Below are 25,717 nucleotides of genomic sequence, written 5' to 3'. Positions count from 1 at the left end.
TTGTTGGGCTACATAGTAGAAATACAAATTGAACCCCTGCCAGGTGTAGTACATATACTGCCTTTGGTAATCCATGTAGCACCACAAAGTGGTGTTGTGCTGATTTTAGCCATGCGATTTGACATGTTGAGTCGCAAGGCCAAATCGCTTCAATATGGATGTGCTATCTCTATTCAGAATTGTTATATTGTTGCACATCAGACATATACAAGATTGAAGGTTGTCTGTCCTTTTATGTCTTGCATATACTGCCTTATTGGCTGCATATCAGAAAGGACACAGCAGTGAAGGTTGCTTGTCTTTTTCTGATTTTGTTTTTGCTGCTCAGCTGAGAGACACATTGAGGATGGTGGCCTCTCTGCTCAGTATTGGTATATTACTACACATCAGACATACACAAAGATTGAATGTTTGTGTCCTGTATGTCCTATATTTACTGCCTTATCGTTTGTATATCAGGCACAGCAGTGAGCAGTGTTTCTCATGGATCTACCTTTCTGCATCTTAGGGATACACAGCAGGGGTTTGTTGGCTGCAATCCTCCAGGGAGTCACAGCATTGGGGACCCCTTACTTGTTCGACCTGAAAATTGCTATTTGTTTTTTTTTTCCCTGCGACCTGTGTAATCTTGAGGTCTGTGGATCCAGGAATCAGGGACTGCTGGTGTCGCACAGACACAAATGGTACCCATTGGAAGCCATAGTATATGACTTCTCATGCGTCTTGCAGTCCCAAGTCGCAGGTTGGGTCGCACGGGTGTGGGAACCCTAAAATTATCTGTCCCTTCTGATTGAGGTTTTGCTACACAGCAGGAATACTCATCATGACGTTATTGTTTTATTTTGCAGCAGACCAGAAAGATTGCAGCTGTAAAGGTTGTCTGTCTTTTTCCTCAGTTTCTGCTTTTATGTTGTTGCACAGCAGAAATACTCAAGATTGAAGCTTGTTGGTGCTTTCTGTTTCAGAAAAACACAATGCTGCAGGTTGCTTGTGTCCTTTCTCAGTGTTGGTTCTATCTGAACTACACTACAGAAGTGCATGACAGAAAGGAATGTCTTGTGTTCCATATTTTTTCCCTGTGGCATAGCAGAAATGCACAACACGGGAGTTGGTGTTCATATTAATCTTATAACTGTGGTGGTTTGTCAGAAATACACAACATAGAAGTTTGGGTCTTTCTGTCTTTATAGCCTTGTTTTGCTGTACATAGGTAAAGCACAACAGTAAAGGGGGTTCCTGTCCTTTCCGTATTTATATATCAGTTATGACCTAGCTAGCTGCACTAAAGAAATACGCAGCATTTAGGGTTTGCTTGAGTCTTAATGTTTTTACGTCTTGGCAGCACATCAGAAAACCAGACTATGAGGACTGTTTGTCAACATTGAGGTTCAGATTTGGGTCTCTTCCCATATTTGATATATTGGTTTAGATAGTCACACTCAGGCACACAACATTGTTGTCTATGCTTGTGTCCTTTCTGTCTAAATCTATTGTGCCGTGCCCACAATCTATGATCATTTTATTTGTGATATTAATAATGCATGTATCACCTTTTTGTATTTCAGCCTTCTTTTCCATGGAGGGGCCAGGAGTTCGGGCTGCAGCTGCCACATGTCAGAAAACCTTGACCACTTGCATTCAGGGATGCCAGAACCATTTCCTAGGGTTGAAGCCCTGTAGGGTTATGGGACACTGGAGGAAGGGGATAATGAATCCCCCTTTTAGTAAGAACTTGGAGAGCTCTGTTCAGAGGAGTATTAGGGCCTGAGGATGAAGTATAAAGATGTATACCCGATCGAATAGGTTTCGGCTTGGTGCATGGCCTTCATTTTGCCCTTTTAGCAAAACTAGACATAGCAATATGGGTAGTCTACTCCTGCTAGGGACTTTAATCTCCTGAAGAAGGCTCTCGGGCGTAAGTAAGGACATAGATTGGGCGTGCCTTAAACCCAGGGTTCAAGCTTCTGTTAATCTATTTCCCTTAAGTAGGCTTCCCTTTAGTCTTTTGCTGACATAAAGATAAAAAGGAAGCAGTTTTATTTCCCTCAACAGGATAGTGTTAAGACAGGCCCTCTTATTGATTAATGTAGTGTCCTTGTCTTACACAGGTCTCTTATTTATCTTTTTAGTGGTTCTAAGTAGCACCTACAGGCATAATAGGCCATGGTTGTTAGATGTGTGAGATAGGCAACATTGCTAACCTACAAGTTTAACATGTTTTCTGATTCCATTTTTAAGAGCCCATTTCACCTAGATACTGCATCTGAAGCGGAAAAGGCAGGAACATCTGTGGAGCAGACCTGCAGATCAGCCGCATGATCCAGCTAAGATGCCTTCATCAAGCATATGAGCGTATGGAGTGGAGGTAAAGCTCACTGCAGAGCCAATGTTCGCCAAGAGGGTTTTGCAGTGGCCCCACCCTAAGGTAGGCCTGAGGTACTTGTTTATCCTCTCAGGTGTGCCGTCCTGGAAGATGACTTGAGAAAAGTACCAGTTACTTACCGGTAACTGTCTTTCTGGGAAATCTTCCAGGACGGCAGGCCTACTTCCCGCCCGTTGGAGGAGGGAAAATTCTAGAACACTAGAAGGTGAGTACCTATGAGGAATGATTTCCCTTGTGAACCTGGTTCAGGAGTTACTTCTCTACAAACTGAGGATCAAGGGGAAGGGTGGGGACTTAAAACAGCTGTCGATTGATTGTGTTTCCTGTAGGGAGGAGCCTCTCATCTCTCAGGTGTGCCGTCCTGGAAGATTTCCCAGAAAGACAGTTACCGGTAAGTAACTGGTACTTTTTCCAGCACTCCCTTAGCCCTCTTGGGCATGGAGTTCCCCAGAGCTTCACAGGTTGCAACTTGAGTCCTCTTCCACTCCTCCATGACCACATCACGGAGCTGGTGGATGTTAGAGACCTTGTGCTCCTCCACCATGCGTTTGAGGATGCCCCACGGGTGCTCGATGGGGTTTAGGTCTGGACACATGCTTGGCCAGTCCATTAACCCTCAGCTTCTTCAACAAGGCAGTGTCATTTTGGAGATGTTTGGGGTCATTATCATGTTGGAATACTGTCCTGCGGCCCAGTCTCCAAAGGGAGGGGATCATGCTCTGCTTCAGTATGTTACCATACATGTTGGCATTTATGGTTCCCTCAATGAACTGTAGCTCCCCAGTGCTGGCAGCACTCAGACCATGATGCTCCCACCACCATGCTTTACTGTAGGCAAGACACACTTGTCTTTGTACTCCTCACTTGGTTGCCACCACACACACTTTACACCATCTGAACCAAATACATTTATATTGGTCTCATTAGACCACAGGACATGGTTCCAGTAATCCATGTCCTTAGTCTGCTTGTCTTCAGCAAACTGTTTTGCATGTTTTCTTGTGCATCATGTTTGGAAGAGGCTTCTGGGATGACAACCATGGAAACCGATTTACCGGTTTGATGCAGTGTGCATCAAACCCCACCCCTTCAACCTCTACAGCAATGCTGGCGACACTCATATGTCTATTTCCCCCTGGATATCACGCTGAGCATGTGCACTTAACTTCTTTGGTCAACCATGGTGAGGCCTATTCTGAGTGGAACCTGTCCTGTTAAACCACTGTATGGTCTTGGCCACCATGCTGAAGCTCATTTTCAGGGTCCTGGCAAACTTTTTATAGCCTAGGCCATCTTTATGTAGAGCAACAATTTTTTTTTTTTTTTTAGATCCTCAGAGAGTTCTTTGCCATGAGGTGCCATATTGAACTTCCAGTGACTGGTGTGAGAGTGATAACACCAAATTTAACACACCTGCTCCCCATTCACACCTGAGACCTTGTAACACTTACGAGTCACATGACACCGGGGAGAGAAAATGGCTAATTGGGCCCAATTTGAACATTTTCACTTAGGGGTGTACTCACTGTTGCCAGCAATTTAGACATTAATGGCTCTGTGTTGAGTTATTTTGAAGGGGCAGCAAATTAACACTGTTATACAAGCTGTGCACTCACTACTTTACATTGTAGTAAAGTGTCATTTATTCAGTGTTGTCACATGAAAAGTTATAATATATTTACAAAAATGTGAGGGGTGTACTCACTGTGTGCGTGCGTGTGTCGCTGGTGCAGTTTCTTCAGGAGTTGCGTCGTGACAGGTGGCTCCCACGTGCATGCGTGGGAGGGACTTCATCGTGGCTATGGCCAATCACAGCTCTGGAGCAGCGAACCCGGATGTAACTCCGGTGGAAGATGTCCACGCTGTACTTGGAGGGCCGATGACGATCCAGGCCATTGTTCTAAGGTAAGTATTTCATAATGAGCTAGTATGTGATGCATATTAGCTCATAATGCCTTTGTCTTGCAGGTTTTTTTTTTCCCCGCCCAAGTGACATCCTTGACTTTGCGGGGGTATATCTGAATGATGCCTGCAGCTACAGACATCAGTCAGATATCATCTTTTAGTTCCGGCGATTCCCTACACCATAAGAATGATCATAGCGGCTGTTCCATCGATTGATCAATCTTACGGGCGGCGAGAGGGAATGCCCTGACTCCCGCCACCCTCCAGTGCTTTTACCGATGGTTCGTTGCAGACAGGATCCACCGGCCCTAGATGGTGATCATAGAGATTTCCGGCAGACCAGATGGTCACTGGAGTCTATGATCGGCCAGGCGCAATGTTATGACGTCACACCTGGACTCTGCATTCAAACGAATGGTGGCTCCTCGGCTGGGAAGCTGAGATCGTTAATTTTGAAAAAAAAAATGTTTTGATTTCAGGCTTCCCAGCCTAGAGGTGAGATGTGGGGTCTTATTGACCCCATATCTCACTGTAAAGAAGACCGATCATGTCATATTCCTATTACAAGGGATGTTTACATTCCTTGTAATAGGAATAAAAGTGATCAAAATTTTTATTTTATTTTTTTAAGTGTCAAACTAAAAAAATAAAAATAACAATAATTTTGTAATTTTTTTTTATTTTTTTTTTAAAGTGCCCGTGTGCTCGCACACAGAAGCAAACGTATACACGTGAAATGGTGTTCAAACCACACGTGAGGTATCACCGCAAATGTTGGAGCGAGAGCAGTAATTCTAGACCTCCTCTGTAAATTAAAACATCTAACCAGTAAAACATATTAAAGCGTCCCCTATGGGGATTGTTACGTACCAAAGTTTGGCGCCATTCCACGAGCGTGTGCAATTTATAAGTGTGACGTGTTGGGTATCTATTTACTCATCAAAAGAATTGGGCTAACTTTAATGTTTAAAAAAAAAAAAAAAAATTATTTTTTAAACAGTTGTCCCAAAAAAGTGTTCAAAAATTGCTGCTCAAATACCGTGCGAGATAAAGTTGCAATGACCACCACTGTATTCTCTGGGGTCTTCGCTAAAAAAAAAAAAAAAAAAAAATATATATATATATATATATATATATATATATATAATGTTTTTTGGGGTTTTATGTAGTTTTCTAGCAAAAAAATAATTAATTTTACATGTAGGAGAGAAATGTCAGAATTGGTCTGGATAGGAAGTGGTTAAAAAGTTGCTGATTACATGCAGCTGTAGATGTGACCTTTCCCATTGTTTTAAGGCAGGGATCTCAAACTCGCGGCCCTCCAGCTGTTGCGAAACTACATGTCCCATGAGGCATTGCAAGACTGAGTGTTACAAGCATGATTCCCACAGGCAGAGGCCCCCAATAAATATATGTTATACTTGCCTGCTTTGTGGAATGGCATTGTACTGTAGCAGTCTCCTACCCCCACTTCATAAAGACATGGATGAGCGAGTTTGGGGTGGAGAAACTTGACTGGCCTACAGAGTCCTGACCTCAACCCAATAGAACACCTTTGATATGAATTAGATGTGCAATGTATAGAAAATGTCTGCGATGTTTGAGACGTACACCTGGTTCAATACTGATGTTGTTATTTAATGAACTTATAATTTCATCTTGAAAAAATAAGATCTTTATTGAAACAAGTGCATATAAAGCAACATAACAAATCACAAAAAGAAAACTATGCATGACATGCGTGTCTTGGACATCTGGGTAAGGAGATTTCAGACCATTTGAAGTTATTAGAAAATAAAGGGGGGCGAGTAATATAAACGTACATTAAATGTGTGCATGGCATGTGTAGAGCAAGTTACATTGAGGACATTCAAATACATGTTAATGATGGGTGGGCAGGTGCCTGTCCATAAACCATTAATCGTTTATTCCTTTCACTTTAGAGAAGGTCGATTTTAAAAAGTGTCTTGGGTAATGTAGCCCAGATTCTGCGTTAGGGGGGGAATTAATATATGCATACATTACACTTCAACTTTAGATTGTTTGCATGGATTATTTTGGTTTATCTTTCAGCTGGCCCAGGACTCATGAACACTCGTAAACGCCACGGCTCCCGCAACACTGATAACGGAGTTTACGTGGGACCCCCTCAGACTCAAGTCCTGCCCTCCACTACAACTCAAGTTTTCTCTCCACCTTTACTTCCTCCTCCAACTGACGTGATGTCCTGCCGGGATCGCACTGCTGAGTTCATATCTGCTTGCAAGTCCCTGCGTGGACGCCAGGTTAGCATAATAAAATGTGTAAAACACAGAAAAAAAATATTTCCCATAAAGTATTATATTTCTCTTTCCTTAATGGGCACAGAAATGTAGAAATTCTGGGACATTTGGGTTACATGCTGCTGCCTACAGAAGTTTTAGACAAAGCCCCCCAGCCCCCGTGTATACCCTTTGCGTTGTGCTTCAGTTTTTTGATGGTGTCCTTTTATGCATGATGGTGCTTTTCTAGACATTTGCACATGTTAATTAGAACCAGAGTGCTTTTTGGGTCCAGAGCCATGGTATATTCTTTAGTTTGACCCTGTTTTTTAACCACTACAGATCCGCGCTATTGCCAAATGACGGCATTAGCGCGGACCTACATTTCCGGGACTACGTCTATTGACGTCGTCCCGGATACGAGCGGCCTGCGCGCCCCCTGAGGGGCGCGCGCGGCGCGCTCTGTGATCGGCGAGTCCGTGAGACTCGCCTGATCACCGATCCGTGCAAGGGGTCGATCCCGACCCCTTATCACGTGATCAGCTGTCAGCCAATGACAGCTGATCATGTGATAGAACGGAGCCGGTAATCGGCTATTATTCCTCCTCGCGCTGACAGCGCGAGGAGAGAAAAAAAAAGCCGATCACCGGCGGCCGTGATCGGGACATCAGTCCCGATCACGGCCAGCAATACAGCTGACCACCTGCCCCCTGCCAGTGCCCACCTGCCCACCGCCGTGCCATCCTGAATAAAAGTAAGTGCCCCCCATCAGTGCCTACAGTGCCACCTACAGTGCCACCCACAATGCCACCCACAGTGCCATCCAGCAGTGCCACCAACAGTGCCACCCACAGTGCCCACAATGTGCCTCAAAGGTGCTGCGACCCAGTGCCGCCCATCAGTGCCCAGCAGTGCCGCCCATCAGTGCCCATCAGTCCCATCTATCAGTGGTACCTATCAGTGCCCATCCGTGCCACCCATCCGTGCCACTTATCCGTGCCACCCATCCATGCCATCTTATCTGTGCCCATCTTTGCCCATCAGTGCCGCCTTATCTGTGCCCATCGGTGCCGCCTTAACTATGCCTATCAGTGCCCACCAGTGCAGCCCATCAGTGCCCACCAGTGCAGCCCATCAGTGCCCACCAGTGCAGCCCATCAGTGCCCACCAGTGCAGCCCATCAGTGCCGCCTAATCAGCGCACTTCAATGAAGGAGAAAAATGACCCGTTTGCAAAATTTTATAACAAACTATTAAAACATGATTTATTTTTTTATTTATTTTTTTGCATCTTTTTTTGTTTGTTTAGCAAAAAATAAAACTCCGAGCTGTAACTAAATACCACCAAAAGAAAGCTCTATTTGTGGGAAAAAAATGATAAAAATTTCATTTGGGTACAGTGTTGTATGCCCGCGCAATTGTCATTCAAAGTGCATCAGCGCTGAAAGCTGAAAATTGGTCTGGGACTGAGGGGGGTTTAAGTGCCCAGTAAGCAAGTGGTTAAGGCTCACTTAGTGAAAAAGGTTAATTGAGCTGCTGCAGCAGCTACACCATTGTGTGAAGGGGTACACAGCACACTCACTCCAATCGGCTCTCAGTTCTTCTCACTGAGCTCTGGAGAGTGAAACTTCAGCCCTCCGTCCCCTTTTTTCTGAACGCTCAGGCAGCTCTGTAGATTCTAGACTTTTAACGGATTTATGGGAAGAGAGGGCTGCAGACAAGCATGTACAACTTACGCAGGAGGATTTGTTTTATCTCTCTCTGTGTATCATCTCAGGCCAGTCACTTTACTGGGTATACAGAGAGGGGAAAAAAATATTTGATCCCCTGCTGATTTTGTATGTTTGCTCACTGACAAATGATCAGTCTATCTGTAATTTTAATGGTAGATTTATTTTAACAGTGAGAAACAGAATAACAACAAAAATATCCAGAAAAATGCATTTAAAAAAAGTTATAAATTGATTTGCATTTTAATGAGTGAAATTATTTGACCACTTTCGAAAAACATGACTTAGTACTTGGTGGCAAAACCCTTGTTGGCAATCACAGGGGTCAGATGTTTCTTGTAGATGGCCACCGGGTTTGCACACATCTCAAGAGGGATTTTGTCCCGCTCCTCTTTGTAGATCCTCTCCAAGTCATTTAAGGTTTTGAGGCTGACATTTGGTAACTCGAACCTTCAGCTCCCTCCACATATTTTCTATGGAATTAAGGTCTGGAGACTGGCTAGGCCACTCCAAGGAGGTTCTCGCCCAAGATTTGACAGTGCATGGCCCCGTCCATCTTCCCTTTTTTGATGCGGTGAAGTTGTCCCGTTCCCTTGGCAGAAAAACCACCCCAAAGCATAACGTTTCGACCTCCATGTTTGATGGTGTTCCAAACACGGCAAGTTGAGTTGATGCCAAAGAGTTTGATTTTTGGTTTCATCTGACCAACAACACTTTCACCCAGTTCTCCTCTGAAACATTCAGATGTTCATTAGCAAACTTCAGACAGGCCTGTACTTGTGCTTTCTTAAGCAAGGGGACCCTGCGGCCGGTGCAGGATTTCAGTCCTTCACGGCGTAGTGTGTTATTAATTGTTTTCTTGGTGACTAGGGTCCCAGCTGCTTTGAGATCATTGACAAGATTCCACTGTGTAGCTCTGAGCTGATTCCTCACTGTTCTCATGATCACTGAAACTCAACGAGGTAAGATCTTGCATGGAGCCCCAGACTGAGGGAGATTGACAGTTATTTTGTGTTTCACCCATTTGCAAATATCGCACCAACTGTTGTCACCCTCTCATTAAGCTGCTTAGTGATGGTCTTGTAGCCCATTCCAGCCTTGTGTAGGTCTACAATCTTGTCCCTGATATCCTTGGACAGCTCTTTGGTCTTGGCCATGGTGGAGAGATTGGAATCTGATTGCTTCTGTGGACAGGTGTCTTTTATACAGGTAACAAGCTGAGATTAGGAGTCCTCCCTTTAAGAGAGTACTACTAATCTCAGCTCGTTACTTGTGTAGAAGACACCTGGGAGACAAATCTTGCTGATTGATAGGGGATCAAATACTTATTTCACTCTTTAACCACTTGCCGACCGGCTCATGCCGATATACGTCGCCAGAATGACATGGCTGGGCAAAACAACATATGGGCATGTCGTTCCCTTTAAGAGCTGCTGGAGGCCCGATGCGCGAGCCCGGTGGGCACAAGAGCTAGCGTGTCTGTGAACACACAAATCCCTGTTCTGTCAGTTGAGAGGAGACATATTGTTCCTACTAAGTAGGAACAATGACATGTCTCCTATCCCCGTACAATTAGAACACATCTAGGGAACACACATTTAACCCCTTGATCGCCCCCTAGTATTAACCCCTTCCCTACCAGTGACACTTATACAGTAATCCGGTGCATTTTTATAGCTCTGATCACTGTATAAATGTCAATGATCCCAGAAATGTGTCAAAAGTGTCCGATCTGTCTGCCACAATGACGCAGTACTGCTAAAAATTGCAGATCACCGCCATTACTAGTAAAATATATATATATATATATATATATATATATATATATATATATATATATATATATATATATATATATATATATATATATATATATATATATATATATATATATATATATATTATATATATATATATATATATATATATATATATATATATATATATATATATTATATATATTATATATATATATATATATATATTATTCTAAACTGATAAAGAATTTTTTTTTTTTTTTTTTTTTTTTTTCAGAAACATTTTTGGGGAACTTTTATTATAGCAAAAGTAAAAAAATAAATATATAATTTTTAATTGTCACTCTTATTTTGTTTTATAGCGCAAAAAATAAAATGTGCAGAGGTGATAAAATACCAACAAAAGAAAGCTCTATTTGTGGGGAAAAAAGGACGCAAATTTTATTTGGGTACAGCATTGCATGACTGCACAATTGTCAGTTAACCGTTTCCCGACCAGCGCACGCCGATGTACGTCGGCAGAATGGCACGGGCAGGCATATTGGCGTACAGGTATGTCCAATCTCTAATGCCACCCTGCTATCACGAGCGCGCCACCAGCGGCGAGCTCGCGTGCTGGTCGGGACCCCAATGAGTCCGGTTGCGGGTCCCGCGATCGTCTCACGGGGCGGCTGAAAGGGGAGATGCCATTGTAAATAGCATCTCACCGTTCTGCCTAGCAACTCGTGACGCTGATCTCTGCTCCATGTGATTGGAGCAGAGATCAGTGTTCACTAAATGAAAGCCCAGCCCCCAACAGTTAGTAGCACACCCCTAGGAACACTTAACCCCTACACTGCCACCCACTGGTTAACCCCTTCACTGCCAGTGTCATTTACACAGGAATCACTGCATTTATATAGCAGTGATTGCTGTATAAATGACAATGGTCCCAAAAATGTGTCAAAAATGTCCGATGTGTCCTCCATAATGTCGCAGTCACAATAAAGATCGCTGCCATTACTAGTAAAAAAAAATAATAATAATAAAAATGCCATAAAACTATCCCCTATTTTGTAAACGCTATAACTTTTGCGCAAACCAATCAATAATCGCTTATTGCGATTTATTTCTTTATTTTTTAACCAAAAATATGTAGAAGAATACGTATCAGCCTAAACTAAGGGAAAAAAATGTTTTTTATATATTTTTGGGGGATATTTATTATAACAAAAAGTAAAAAAAAAGCGTTTTTTTTTTTTCAAAATTATCGCTCTATTTTTGTTTTATAGCGCAAAAAATAAAAACCGCAGGGGTGATCAATTACCACCAAAAGAAAGCTCTATTTGTGGGGAAAAAAATACATAAATTTTGTTTGGCAGCCACGTCGCATGACTGCGCAATTATCAGTTAAAGCAATGCAGTGCCGAATTGCAAAAAGTGGTCTGGTCTTTGACCAGCAATATGGTTCGGGGCTGAAATGGTTAAAGCGATGCAGTGCCAAATTGTAAAAAGTGCTCTGGTCAGGAAGGGGGTAAAATCTTCCAGGGCTGAAGTGGTTAAATTGCAAATTGATTAATACCTTTTTTGAAATGCATTTTTTTTCTGGATATTTTTGTTCTGTCTTTCAATGTTAAAATAAACCTACCATTAAAATTATAGACTGATTATTTCTTTGTCAATGGGCAAACGTACAAAATCAGCAAGGGGTCAAATACTTTTTTCCCCTCACTGTATGTGTTGGGGGTAATGTATTTAGTGCAAACAAAGGTTTGCTGGATGTGGCCAAATAGCTCACATTTGACAATAACTAATACATAGAAATACATTTAGGTAGATCAATGATTACCTGATAATGTAATTTTCACGCTGATGATCTGATTTATACTTTGCAGAATGGTGTTCAGCTGTCCAACCCTTCTCTCAATGCTGTGAAACAGAGAAGTGAATTTACTCAAATGGCCAAGTAAGAAACCTATTTTGCTCTATTTTTCTTTCTCTGCTCATAAGTGCCTCTTTAATACAAAGTCCCGCCTCCTATGATGGACAGAGCAGTCGTCCAATGGCAGCGCAGGCGACGGGACTTCCTATTACAGAGGCTGTCGTGCAAACAGGAAATTTACCTGTATGTATGGCGGCACTCGTCCTGCCTCCTCCCTGTCCCCTCCAAGGCAGCCAGCATGTATATCTTTTGTGGCGCTCTGGGATTCGTTGGGGGCCACAAAAGATATGCATGCCCAAATTACCAGGCGGGCCAATCGAAACCGGAACACGGGCCACACTTTGGACGTGCCTGGTGTAATGGATACATTTTTTACAGTAAAACCTTGGCTGTGAGCATAAGTGTATTTGCCATTGATAAAAGTAAGCGCTCTAAGTTTTTATAACAAGAATAACATGGAGTTCCACATCCAAAGAGCTTACATTCTATGGCATGACAGAAAAAGGCTGACCTACTAAAACTTGCAAACTTAGAACAAGTACATTTTTGTGATTATGTTGGCAGTCATTTTTAAGTTGAAAGTCTATAGAAGAGTTAGAGCAGCCATACATGGATTGAAATTCAGCCAGTTCAGCATGGACTGGCTGAATTGCAATCCATATATGGGCAAGCTGGTTGTACAGAAGTCGATTATATCGATCCTACGCCTGCCTCCTCCTCCTCCCTCCTCCTCCCTTCTTCTTCTCCTCCTCCCTTCTTCTTCTCCTCCTCCTCCCTTCTTCTCCTCCTCCTCCCTTCTTCTCCTCCTCCTCCCTTCTTCTCCTCCTCCTCCCTTCTTCTCCTCCTCCTCCCTTCTTCTCCTCCTCCTCCCTTCTTCTCCTCCTCCTCCCTTCTTCTCCTCCTCCTCCCTTCTTCTTCTCCTCCTCCCTTCTTCTCCTCCTCCTTCTCCTTCTTTTTTTTTTTTTTTTTTTACAATCGGTGCCGCTGGTTATAGCCGGCAGCACTGATCAGTGTATTCTGATGGTAGGGAAGTCTCCCCAACATCAGAACATAAAAGAGAAGCTATGGGTGGGGAAAAAATAATAATGTTCTAGCTTTTTTCAAATTGCACATTTTGTCTTTTACAGACGAATTGGAAGGGATCTTAGCAACACCTTCAGTAAGCTGGAAAAACTGACGATATGTAAGTCTAAAAAAGTTTTTGCGTATTTATGTACAGAGAAACAGCTTATTTGTGATGAGCTTTTTAAATACATGCCATTCATGTATATGTGGATGTCTTTACTCTTGAAAATGTTTAATTAGAAATGCAGAGTATAGTTGATACGTATGAGGTTAATTATCTTGCTGCCTTTGAAAAGGTAAAATGGAAATAAATACTTGAAGTTGTCGATACTTAAATTGTGTTTTATATAGTTTGGGCAACTAAGGCTTGGCCATACATTATACAATTTTCTTATTCAATTTTCCTTTTAGCTTTACCGAAACCATATGAGTTCAAACCTAAACACTTTCAATGTGTATGCCATCAGGCAGGCCTTTGTACTACATAGTTGAAGGTAAATCCTAAAGGAAAATGAATAAGAAAATAATATAGTGTATGGCCAGCCTTAACCTACATTTCTGATTTATTTATTTATTTTCCCTTTCACTGCTCAAAATAATAAAATATCCATCCGGATCTTCTGTCATGTGGTCTGTTAACATATATTTCTGGACTAGCAAAAAACATATTTAGATATATAAATTAGAATGGTTAACATAGACAAATATGTAATTATTCTGCTTTTAATGCTTTCCCTTCCACTATGATGCAGCAACATCAGCATGTAAACAAACTCCCAGCCGCTATTTTTTTTTTTTTTTTTCTGAAAATATAGATTTGACGAACAATAATGCAACTATTGTGTAACATAAGATGTAACCTCTAACATTTCATTCTTCAGGGCCTATGCTTTCAGAAAACATATAATGTGTTGGGGGGGGGTAGGTAATCTTAAATAATCTTCATGCCTAAAATTAGCATTTTATCGTGTGCAAAAATGTGAAAAATGGCTCCTGCAGCAAAAGGATTAAGGAATATGCACATACCATTTGATCATAAATATGTCTATTTTTGTGAACAACAAATGGTGCCAGATATATAGTTTCTTTTATTATTCTCTTATTCTCCTTAGTGGCTAAAAGGAAATCTCTGTTTGATGACAAAGCAGTGGAAATTGAGGAATTGACATACATTATTAAACAAGTAGGTGTCCATACATAGATTATGCCGATTCCTTACGCGCGTGTGTGTGTATGTGTATGTGTGTGTGTATATATATATATATATATATATATATATATATATATATATATATATATATATATTATATATTTATTATAATGTCTCTGTCTGTGTTTTTGTTTTTTTTATCTGTACCTTTTCAATTATGCAGGACATTGGAAGCCTGAATCAACAGATTGCTCAGTTACAGTCCTTTGTAAGAGCACGAGGCAATCAGAATGGGCGTCATGTTCAAACTCACTCAAATACTGTGGTGGTTTCTCTTCAGGTGAGGTGATCCCAAGTGTCTTATGATAGCAGTATTGCAGCAGAAGGACGAGTGGCAAAAATATTGGCGAAAAACAAGTGTGATGCTGAGACCATAGCAGATGCCAGATCCTAAACCTCTCTACTATAGCAGACCGATCCATGAAAGGCATGGATATTCAGTGCCGTCAGATCTGGCCATGCCTTTATTAACAAAGTGAATTTGAGATAATGCAGTGGTTTTTATGTCAAGACTGATGAGATTATTTTGTTCCAAAATGTCACGCTGTGACTGCCTGCTCACTTTTCCTACTGCATTGGTTATCTGTAGGTGTGCCAGTGCTGCCTGCTGTAAAAGAGGATGTTTGAGAGTTAATCCACACTTCAGCTTGTAATCATTGCCAATGCCTCTCTTGATCTCCTAATTTTTTATTTTTTTTGGTTAAAAAAGGGCACTGACAAGTTCAGCCATCCTGCAGTTTGACCTTTTTCTCACCATTAACTTGGGTGAAAATCCTGTCTAAAGCATTTGCATCTGAACACTTTTCGACGAATAAATTCAGCAAAAGAAGGATGTTTGCTTTGTATGAGAGGGTTTTTTTAATTTTTTTTATTAAAACCGTAGCCTACAAAGCACTGCACCCACAATTGAATGCAGGCTATGGGGGTGCTTAGGAACAGGTTACATGTTAATCCAAAATACAGGTGTAACATGTTTATAAAGGTTAATGTATTCTCTAAAGAACTAGATTTAATTGCTCACAGCTTGAAAACCAACTCTTTTTGTTCTGAAAAATGTATATTGGGTTGGTCTTGGGAAATATCTGGAAGTGGAGACAAGTATTTATGAGAATCCAAGACAAATGGTATGTTTAGCATAGTATTAAACATCCGTGGAATTAAAAATATATAAAGATTAAGACCAAAATCACTTTTGTGTTGCAGTAGTGCGAGCATTGTTTCATAGTTTGGTTGAATAAAGACACCAGTCCATCCAGTTCAACCTGAGTGAGTGTCTATAATTGTTCCTTTTCCCTGTACATTGCTATACCCACATCAGTCCCTATCCTCAAGGAGCCCACAATCCAAGGTCCCCATTCATATACTAGGGCCAATTTTGGACAGAAGCCAATTAACCTACCTGTATGTCTTTGGATTGTGGGAGGAAACCGGAGTACCCAGAGGAAACCCATGCAGGCACAGGGAGAACATGCAAACTCCAGACAGGTAGTGTTGTGGTTGGGATTTGAACCAGCGACCTTCTTACTGCTAGATGAGAGTGCTAACCACTACACCATTGTGCATGAGGATTATTTTTTTATTTTTTTGCAATTTAATTTTGAATAATACTCCAGAATATTAAGGCAACAAAGTTACTTTTTAGTGCATTGCAATACATGGAAATGTGTTGCATTACAAAGAGTCATGTGCAATTTGTGTTTTATAGAATGGGGTGCCGTAATTTGACGTATATATGTCAATGTTAAATTTCTACATTCTGGGAAAAGACTGAAAATCACTCTTAACATATTGGGTAGTGTATATTGGTGAATGGTGAAATGCTGGAAATAAGTGAATGCATACAAGGGAAAGAGTTTTATCTTCAGGCTGCTGCAGGTACAAACACATGACTAAAGTGATTTGTGAGTCCTCAGTCATGTTGGTCACCATGGAGGCAGACTTTTACTATACTGCATGGCTCCCACAGCAGTCTGGACCTCTGAGTACAAATGAAAACTGTGGAAAGCGTTGAAGTTCTGCTAAACTCTGTCAGTTTTCCCCCGCATTATGAGGATGGTGTAAAGCAGGGATATGCATTTAGCGGGCCTCCAGCTGTTGCAAAACTAAATCCCATCAGAATCTTACTATGCCTCATGGGACTTGTAGTTCTGCAACAGCTGGAGGTCCACTAATTGCATATCCATGGTGTAAAGAGTAGTGATGGAACATCACAACTGTAGAAAATATGTACTGTTCGCACAACACTGACCAAACATGGACAGCAATTCATGGCCTTAATTAATCGATGCACTGTGACAGCATTATATTCATAAGCCATCTTTCTATAGCTAATTTTCTTAGCCATGTTCTTGTTTTCAGAAGTTAATACCTTCACTTTTGTCTTTCTAGTCAAAGCTGGCATCCATGTCTAACGACTTCAAATCTGTACTAGAAGTAAGGACAGAGGTGAGTTTTTGAAATGAGTTGTACCAAATTAGAAAAAAGTCTGCCTCCATATGGAGCAGCTATCTGATTGTTTGTTTGGTTCTGCTTGATTGGCCCATTACTCAGCATGCACATTCACTTTTTGAATCATGAAAAATGTATCTTCTCATCACTGCAACGCTCTGAATAACACTCTGTGATCAATGTTATATTTTTTTTGTCAAATAAAAAATGTACCTTTTATGACCTAGGGGGGTCCCGCGCAGTACCAATTTCAGTAACCTGCGGCTCCCCAACACAGTTGAGTGGAAATGATTGTATTATGTACTTTTTACCCCAAGTTTTGTTCCCACAGCTACTTTTCTTTGAAATTCCAACTTTTAAACCTTTTTTTGTTTTCCTCTTTAGAATCTAAAGCATCAGCGAAGTCGCAGGGAGCAATTTTCTCAAAATCAGGTCTCCGCTCTACCCCTCCATCACAATAGCATGGGTATGTGTGCCATAGTGTATTTTTATTTGTCAATTGCCAAACGATACAACTCAACATTGTTCTTTGTAGTAACTTTTTTGGAAAGTCCAACAAGCATGTTCATTTCCCAAAGTAACCAGCAGTACTATTTATTGTTTTTTCACTTCTTGTCTACATTTCTTATAATTTAGCGCTGCCTTGCATTCTTAACCACTTTCCATCCGGCCTATAGCAGAATGAGGGCTGGTCAGTGGTTCTGTTATGCTGACTGGACATCTTATGACATCCAGCAGGATAACATGCTGGTGGGGCTGTGATCGCAGTTGATGTGTGTCAATTTGACACACTGCATCTCCGATCTGACGGAGGCTCCTTACCGCATGATCAGCTGTGATTAATCGCAGCTGATCATCACATGAACCAGGAAGTGTCGGTAAACCCCTTGTAGTATCGGTAATTCCTTGGTTTGCGTTGACATGGAGAGCCAATCGGTGGCTCTCCCTGTCGGGGGGGGGGGGGGGGGGGAGGTGTCTGTGCTGATAATCGGCACATTGATTGGAAGCTGATGGGGCGGGGGGGGGGTGCTAAAAATCAGTGCCCCATCAATAATGGCTATCCGTGCCCAGCAGTAACACCTGTCAGTACCTCATTATCAGTGCTGCCCATCACAGCTGCCTGTCAGTGCCCATCAATACCACCTCATCAGTGCCCGTCAGTGAAGGCAAAAACTAAATTTTATAACTGAAACAAAGAAAAAACTTTTTGTGTTTTAGCAAAAAATAAAAACCCCAGTGGTGATTAAATACCACCAAAAGACAGCTCTATTTGTGGGAAGAAAATGATCAAAATGTGGGTGCAGTTGTCATTCAAAGTGCAGTTAAGTATTGCTTGTATCTTACTGCAGGTCCGTCTGTCCTCCTACAAGATGACTCTCGCAGACATGGGGATGTGACAATAGACATGGATTCAAAAGTCAGTCAACAATTGCAGCTAATAGATGAGCAGGTAAGAGCAGTGGACATTGTTTTAAAAAGGGAGTGGTTTACAGATCCATAAACTTCACAAGTACAACTTTGCCAATTCTTTCTTCAGGATTCCTATATTCAGAGTCGAGCAGACACTATGCAGAATATAGAGTCCACCATAGTCGAACTAGGTTCCATCTTCCAACAGCTGGCTCACATGGTAAAGGAGCAGGAAGAAACTATACAAAGGTGAGTAACTGATCCATCCACTGATTTATCCAGTGAAAATAGCAAATATATATTATATAATACACAAGTTACATTGTGATTGAATGTTATTATAATTTTTTTTTTCTTGACGCGTATCATGCTATGTTCAAAATAAAATTTTCCCAAAAAAAAAAAAATTACCTTTTTTCTATTTGCTGCATCATTTTCTGTAAAATACGATATGGCAACTTCAGGCATTCAGGTGGTGTCCAGAACACCCCCTGGAAATGTAATTGCCAACTTGTGTGATTGGCTTGCCAATTTACCTAAAAGTATGCACTAAGAGATAGATATATAATTTTAGCACTGATCTGATCACTGTAATAATGTCACTGGTCCCCAAAAAGTGTCACTCGGGGTCAGATTTGTCCGCCGCAATGTCACAGTCCCGCTAAAAAATTATAGATGGCCGCCATTACCAGTAAAAACAATAAAAGTCCATAAATCTATCCCCTATTTTGTAGCTAATCAATATTAAGTTTTTGTTTTTACCCCAAAAAAGTAGAAGAATACATATTGGCCTAAACCATGGGTGTCCAACCTGCAGCCCTCCAGCTGTTGCAGAACATCAGGACCCATGAGACATTGCAAGGCTGACAGTTGCAAGCATGACACCCAAAGGCAGAGGCTTGATGGAACTTGGCACCCAAAGGTATGCTGGGAGTTTTAGTTCTGCAGCAGCTGGAGGGCCGGCCATAGGTTGGGCACCCATGGCCTAAACTGATGAATAAGTGTGTGTGTATGTATATATGTATATATATGTGTATATATGTGTATATATATATATATATAAACTTCTGGGACTGAAGTGGTTTAAAACCCTACAAGTCATTATAAAAATCACTCTTGTTCACATTCACTTTGCACATGGAAACAGTCAACCAGCTATTTCTTTTGAATAACAAAAGATAGGAATTTGCGAGGAAAATTTGTTAAAATACCTGCAATGATCACCCAAAGGGGAATGAAAGTGAAGTAAAGTAAGGCCGCGTACACATGCGGGGACTGTTCGCTCAACTTTGTCCGTCAAACAGTTTCAGCAAACAGTCCACTCAAAATTAGCATGGACGGACTTGCCCACACACGACGAACGAACAGTTTGCTGAAACCGTGCGCGATGACGTGAACGGAAAATACGACGTCCTATACACTGCATTACAACTTTCGGCGTGTAAATCCTTTCTGAGCATGCGCGGAACTTAGTTTGACGAACAAGCCTACACACGAGGGGACTGTTCGCTGAAACCAAGTTTCAGCGGACAGTTTTTCGGAATTTCCGAAAAACTTTGTTCAGCAGACTGTTCGCTGAAACTGTCCGCTGAAAGCCCACACACGGGCGGACTGTCCGCCGAAACACTGTTCAGCGGACAAAGTTGGGCGAACAGTCCCCGCGTGTGTACGCGGCCTTACTCTTTAAATCCTTTTTACAGCTGTTACATAGTAGGTGAGGTTGAAAAAAGACACAAGTCCAAACCATGTGTATGATTATATGTCAGTATTACATTGTATATCCCAGTATGTTGCGGTCGTTCAGGTGCTTATCGAATAGTTTTTTTTGAAACTCAATGCTTTCCGCTGAGACCACTTCCTATGGAAGGGAATTCCACATCCTTGCTGCCCTTACAGTAAAGAACCCTCTATGTAGTTTAAGGTTATACCTCTTTTCTTCTAATTTTGAGTGGCCACATGTTTTGTTAAACTTCCTTCCACGTAAAAGTTTTATCCCTAATATATTTTCTTTTTGTTTCAACAGAATTGATGGGAATATAGAAGATACACAGCTGAATGTGGAAGCAGCCCACTCTGAAATCCTGAAATATTTTCAGTCCGTCACATCAAACCGCTGGCTCATGATCAAGATTTTTCTTATACTTATCGTTTTCTTCATCATATTTGTAGTCTTCCTGGCTTGAGGCAACCCCTAGAAAATCTGTATGATGGTCCACACACACTCCATGCTACCTCCAGACAGCTCGGTCCTATGAAACCACAGGAAAATTGCAGTGCTGTCATTTTGTATGCATGTGGATCGTGGCTTTTGTGTGAGGGACATAAATTGTGTGTGGCACTTCCCTTATTTTTTTTTTTTTTTTAAATAAAGAGGCAGGCCTTCTATGGTACCAGCACTGCTGTTTGGTGCCATAGATAGGTTACCCTTGAAATCTAAAGTGCACATATTTGATGGTATAATGAAAGAATATTCAGTGGATGACTGTGTGTGTATGTGTAAATAATATATAACTAACTATATATAGATTTTAGGCCTTGTAAATATATATGCCTGCACACACAGTCATAAGTGAATGAGGATGTGAAAGTGGTGTGTGAGTGTTTGTATATTGCTTATGAATGGTGGAACGGTTAACACATGTATACAGATGCTATGTTATATGCCAATGTATGTGAAGTGAATGAATGAGAAGGGTGTGGCTACGATTGTATGAAAGTTGAGTTGACGTTTCTTGAGGTGTCTTACTGGAACTCCCTAAAATTAACCCAAGGCATGTGAAAGGATCAACCAGCCTCCTTATCCACCATATACAGACTTCTCTTTCTTATTTTAATCTTTTGTAGCCTTTTTTTTTTTTTTTTTTTTTTTCTTTTTTGCTTTTAAATTATTATTCCTTAGCATTAAAAAAAACTGCTTATACGCAGTTTTGCCCTCTCAAAGGGGAAGGTCCCGTGTAGATGGATTAAATGACCCGGGAGAGGCGGTTTTATTTTTTAACACATTCCAGAACTCAACCATGGAGGACTCTTAACCCCTCTCTCCCCAAATGCCTTAGGATAAAGACTGTGACCTTCATATGATGTACACATTGTATATAATACAGATGAGTAATACACATTTCAGCTGAACTATTTGAGTTTGCCTTGTTTATTGTACAGATGCAGGTAAAAAAAAAAGTGCACCTTTTGATAAAAAGCTTGCAGTTTCTCGTTTCCTAGTTTATCTAGTAGCAGCAGGTTTTAGTCCTGGAAATCCATTTATTTTCATGTAGGACAGATGTTCCTTGTAATTTGTTTGAGAAAACAGAGGGATGCAGTTAAATAATATGTAAAACCAACATTTCCTATTGTATGAAAATGTAATCTTGTTCTTTTGTATTTCCTTTGTGTGAAATCTCTGGTGTTCCTGCCAGTCCCTCTGCTTTCCTATCAAAATCGGACCACACGTGGCAGGAGAGCACACCATGGTCAGTTCTTTAGCTGTGCTGAGAGCTCAGCCTGCTCTCCTTCAACACTTTATTTTTTATTTTTTTCCTATCATTTACACACATGGCTTTTCAGGTCTATTTTAAACTGAATGGGTTGTTTTTATAAGGTGATCAATATATATGGTGCCTTTAAAAAGTATTCATATCCCTTGACATTTTCCACGTTTTGTCATGTTGCAACAAAATGTTTTATTTTATTGAGATTTTATGCGATAGACCAACACAAACTGGAAGGAAAATGATAAATGGTTTTCCAAATAAATATCTGAAAAGTGTGGTGTGCATTTGTATTCTGCCCCCATTACCCTGATACCCCGAATTAAAATCTATTGGAAGCAATTGCCTTCAGAAGTCATCTAATTAATAAATAAAGTCCACTTGTCTGCAGTTTGGTCTCTGCATAAGTTCAGCCTTTCTGTGAAGCCCTCAAAGGTTTGTTGGAGAACCTTTAGTGACCATGCAGCATCATGAAGGCCAAGGAACACACCAGACAGGTCAGGGATAAAGGTGTGGAGAAGTTTAAAGCAGGGTTAGATTATAAAAAAAAAAAAAATCCCAAGCTTTGAACACCTCATGGAGCACTGTTCAATCCATCATCTGAAAATGGAAAGAGTATGGCACAATTGCAAACCTACCCATATATGGCCGTCCACCAAAACTGACAGGCCGGGCAAGGAGAGCATTAATTACAGAAGTAGCCAAGGGGCCCATGGTTACTCTGGAGGAGCTGCATAGATCCACAGCTCCGCTGGGGGATTCTGTCATTAGGATAACTCGCATGAAGAGACTTTCAAGAAAGAATCTAATCTATTAAAATCTAGATTACTATAATAAGGCATGCCAGAAAGAAAGACACAAACTGTTTGGTAAGAAAACTAACAGTTAGACCCTGTGAGGATAGTTACTACATACGCAAACCATCAGATGGTAAAAAAAAAAAAGATGGTAGGCAGACACTGGCATTCCCTCTTCTGCTGATCCTATGTTGAGGCAATATATCAATGGCTATCCTCAGATCACATATGAAAAATGTCAATCTCTAAAGGATCAATTGGTTCATAGCCATTTTCAGGAACCCTCAAGGACCAATGAACAAAGTAGGGGTAGGGTAGGCAGAGATCCACAGCTAAGGTGGGAGAATCTGTCCACAGGACAACAGGTCATGCACTTGACAAATCTGGCCTTTATGGAAGAGTGGCCAGAAGAAATTTTGTTAGCAGTTTGTGAGAAGCCATGGGCTGGACATAGCATACATGTGGAAGAAGGTGCATCTTGTCAGGTGAGACCAAAATTTAACTTTTGGGCCTAAAAGCAAAACGCTATGTGTGGCGGAAAACTAACACTGCACACCCCACTGAACACATCATCCCCACTTAGAAACATGGTGGCAGCATCAGGTTGTGGGGATGCTTTTTTTTTTTTTTCAGCAGGGACAGAGAAGATGGTCAGAGTTGATGGGAAGATGAATGGAAACAAATAGGGCAATAGTAGAAGAAAACCTGTTAAAGTCTGCAAAAGGTTTGAGACTGGGCCGGAGGTTCACCTTCCAGTAGGACAACGACCCTAAACATACAGCCAGATCTATGATGGAATGGTTTAGATCAAAGCATATTCATGTCTTAGAATGGCCCATTCAAGGTCCAGACCTAAATCCAATTAAGAATCTGTGACAAGAAGCTCTCCATCCAATCTGACAGAGCTTGTGTTTTTTGCAAAGAAGCAAAAATTGTACTCTCCTAGATATGCAAAACTGGTAGAGACGTACCCAAAAAGACTTGCATTGACTTATATTAACTTGACTTGTATTGACTGGGAGGCTGAACACAAATACACGCCACACTTTTCACATTTATTTGTCAAAACTTTGAAAACCATTTATCGATTTCCTTCCACTTCACAATTATGTGTCACTTTGTGTTGGTCTATCACATAAAATCCCAATAAAATACATTTACATTTTTGGTAGTAACATGACAAAAGGTGGGAAATTTCAAGGGGTATGAAAGTGGTTGTAAACCCTTTACAACCACTTTAACCTATAGGTAAGCCTACATTAACCGTTTCCCGACTGGCGCACGCCGTTGTACGTTGGCAAAATGGCACGGGCAGGCATATTGGCGTACAGGTATGTCCAATCTTTAATGCTGCCCTGCCATCGCGAGCGTGTCACCGGCGGCGCGCTTGCGTGCCAGTCGGGACCCTCGTGAGTCCGGTCGCGGGTCCCGCAGACATGATAGCCACGGGCATACCCGCGATCGTCTCACGGGGCGGCTGAATGGAGAAATGCCGTTGTAAACAGCATTTCCCCATTCTGCCTAGCAACTAGTGATGCTGATCTCTGCTCCATGTGATTGGAGCAGAGATCAGTGTTCACTAAATGAAAGCCCAGCCCCCAACAGTTAGTAACACACACCTAGGAACACTTAACCCCTACACTGCCACCCACTGGTTAACCGCTTCACTGCCAGTGTCATTTACACAGGAATCACTGCATTTGTATAGCAGTGATTGCTGTATAAATGACAATGGTCCCAAAAATGTCCGATGTGTCCACCATAAAGTCGTAGTCACAATAAAAATCGCTGATTGCCGCCATTACTAGTCAAAAAAAAATTATTAATAAAAATTCCATAAAACTATCCCCTATTTTGTAAACGCTATAACTTTTGCGCAAACCAATCAATAATCGCTTATTACGATTTTTTTTTTTACCAAAAATATGTAGAAGAATACGTATTGGCCTAAACTGAGGGAAAAAATGTTTTTTTTATATATTTTTGGGGGATATTTATTATAACAAAAAGTAAAAAATGTGTTTTTTTTCAAAATTGTCGCTCTATTTTTGTTTATAGCGCAAAAAATTAAAGCAGGGGTGATCAAATACCACCAAAAGAAAGCTCTATCTGTGGGAAAAAAAGGACGTCCATTTTGTTTAGGAGCCACGTCGCATGACCGCGCAATTGTCAGTTAAATCGACGCAGTGCCGAATCGCAAAAAGTGGGTCTGGTCTTTTGCCCAGCAAAATGGTCCGGGGCTGAAGTGGTTAATCAAGGGGTTTGACATCTGCCTCCTCCGGTGCAGTCTCTTCTACCACCATGGGATCTGCTCTTGGTGCATTTGGTTCTACTAGAGCCTCCCTTTGAAAATATTTGGGAGGTTCCTCTGCTTGCTCTATCCCAGAAGGTGGCTTTTTTGGTTGCCTTCACCTCTTTACCTTACGCTGGATGTGTTTGGCAGTCACAGGGTCTTTTCAGGGATCAGAGTCACTGTTTGTGATCACGGATGGGACAATAAAGGGGCTGTCTGCTTCTTCTGCGACCTTTCTAGATGGATCAGACAGATGATGACTCTGGCCTATTCTATCAGGGGTTGGGTTCCTCCTTTCCCTGTTATGGATCATTCTACTTGGCTGGTTACTGCCTCCTGGGTGATCCATCATCAGGCATGCAAGGCGGCCACTTGGTCGTCGGTGTACACTTTCACAAAATTCTACAACGGGGATGTGTTGGCATCTGAGGATGCTTCCTTTGGCTGCAATGTGTTGAGGGCTGCTGTTTAGGGGGTCTAATATCTCTTGGAGGTGTATTGTTCAGGTTGGGCTCCTGTTACTTGGTTGGCTCTTGTGTTGGCCTTGGGATTTTTTTGTTGTCTCACCCCTCATGTTTGGCACTGCTTTGGGACGTCCCTATGTTCTGAATAATGGAGCGCTGTGTCTGTCAATGAATGAAAGAAAATGGGACTTACCGTAAAATCCATTTCTCTGAGTTCATTGACAGACAGCTCCCACCCCTCTAAGGAGTTTTGATGCTTCAGACATTTCTTGTTACTAAACTGAAGACCTATAGCAGAGAGGGGCGAGTATATCACCTAGGACTGCCCATAGGCGTAGCCACCTCCTTTTGTTTCTGCCTAGTGTCCTAAACCTGTAGGAGGTGATATAACCCTATGGTTCTGAATAATGGAGCACTGTGTCTGTCAATGAACTCGGAGAAGTGGATTTTACGGTAAGTCAAAAATCCAATTTTTAGTGGCAGACTGGAGTATAATGCTATTAAAGGGGTTGTAAAGGCAGAAGGTTTTTTTATCTTAAAGCATTGAGATGAAAAAGCCTTCTGTGTGCAACAGTCCCCCTTGTACTTA

At 41.5% G+C, this 25,717-nt stretch overlaps 1 protein-coding gene across 2 annotated transcripts in view; it reads left to right on the top strand.

Annotated features, from left to right (window-relative positions):
* STX5 (syntaxin 5) overlaps positions 1-21,218 on the top strand; it is a 35,817-nt gene extending 14,599 nt beyond the window's left edge. For both annotated transcript variants that reach the window (XM_077455834.1, XM_077455833.1), the window contains exons 2-11: positions 6,362-6,573; positions 11,910-11,980; positions 13,084-13,139; positions 14,134-14,204; positions 14,395-14,511; positions 16,620-16,676; positions 17,064-17,145; positions 18,029-18,129; positions 18,217-18,338; positions 20,113-21,218. In XM_077455834.1, coding sequence (XP_077311960.1) covers positions 6,376-6,573; positions 11,910-11,980; positions 13,084-13,139; positions 14,134-14,204; positions 14,395-14,511; positions 16,620-16,676; positions 17,064-17,145; positions 18,029-18,129; positions 18,217-18,338; positions 20,113-20,272 — 1,035 coding nt within the window. In that variant the 5' untranslated portion in view covers positions 6,362-6,375 and the 3' untranslated portion in view covers positions 20,273-21,218. The remainder of the gene's footprint in view (positions 1-6,361; positions 6,574-11,909; positions 11,981-13,083; positions 13,140-14,133; positions 14,205-14,394; positions 14,512-16,619; positions 16,677-17,063; positions 17,146-18,028; positions 18,130-18,216; positions 18,339-20,112) is intronic.
* The last annotated feature ends 4,499 nt before the right edge of the window (positions 21,219-25,717 follow it).

The sequence above is a fragment of the Lithobates pipiens genome, unplaced genomic scaffold, assembly GCF_037356315.1.
Source record: "Lithobates pipiens isolate NorthernLeopardFrog02 unplaced genomic scaffold, aLitPip1_a1.2 Scaffold_10, whole genome shotgun sequence".
Taxonomy (NCBI): Eukaryota; Metazoa; Chordata; class Amphibia; order Anura; family Ranidae; genus Lithobates; species Lithobates pipiens.
This window is presented reverse-complemented; position numbering and strand designations above follow the sequence as displayed.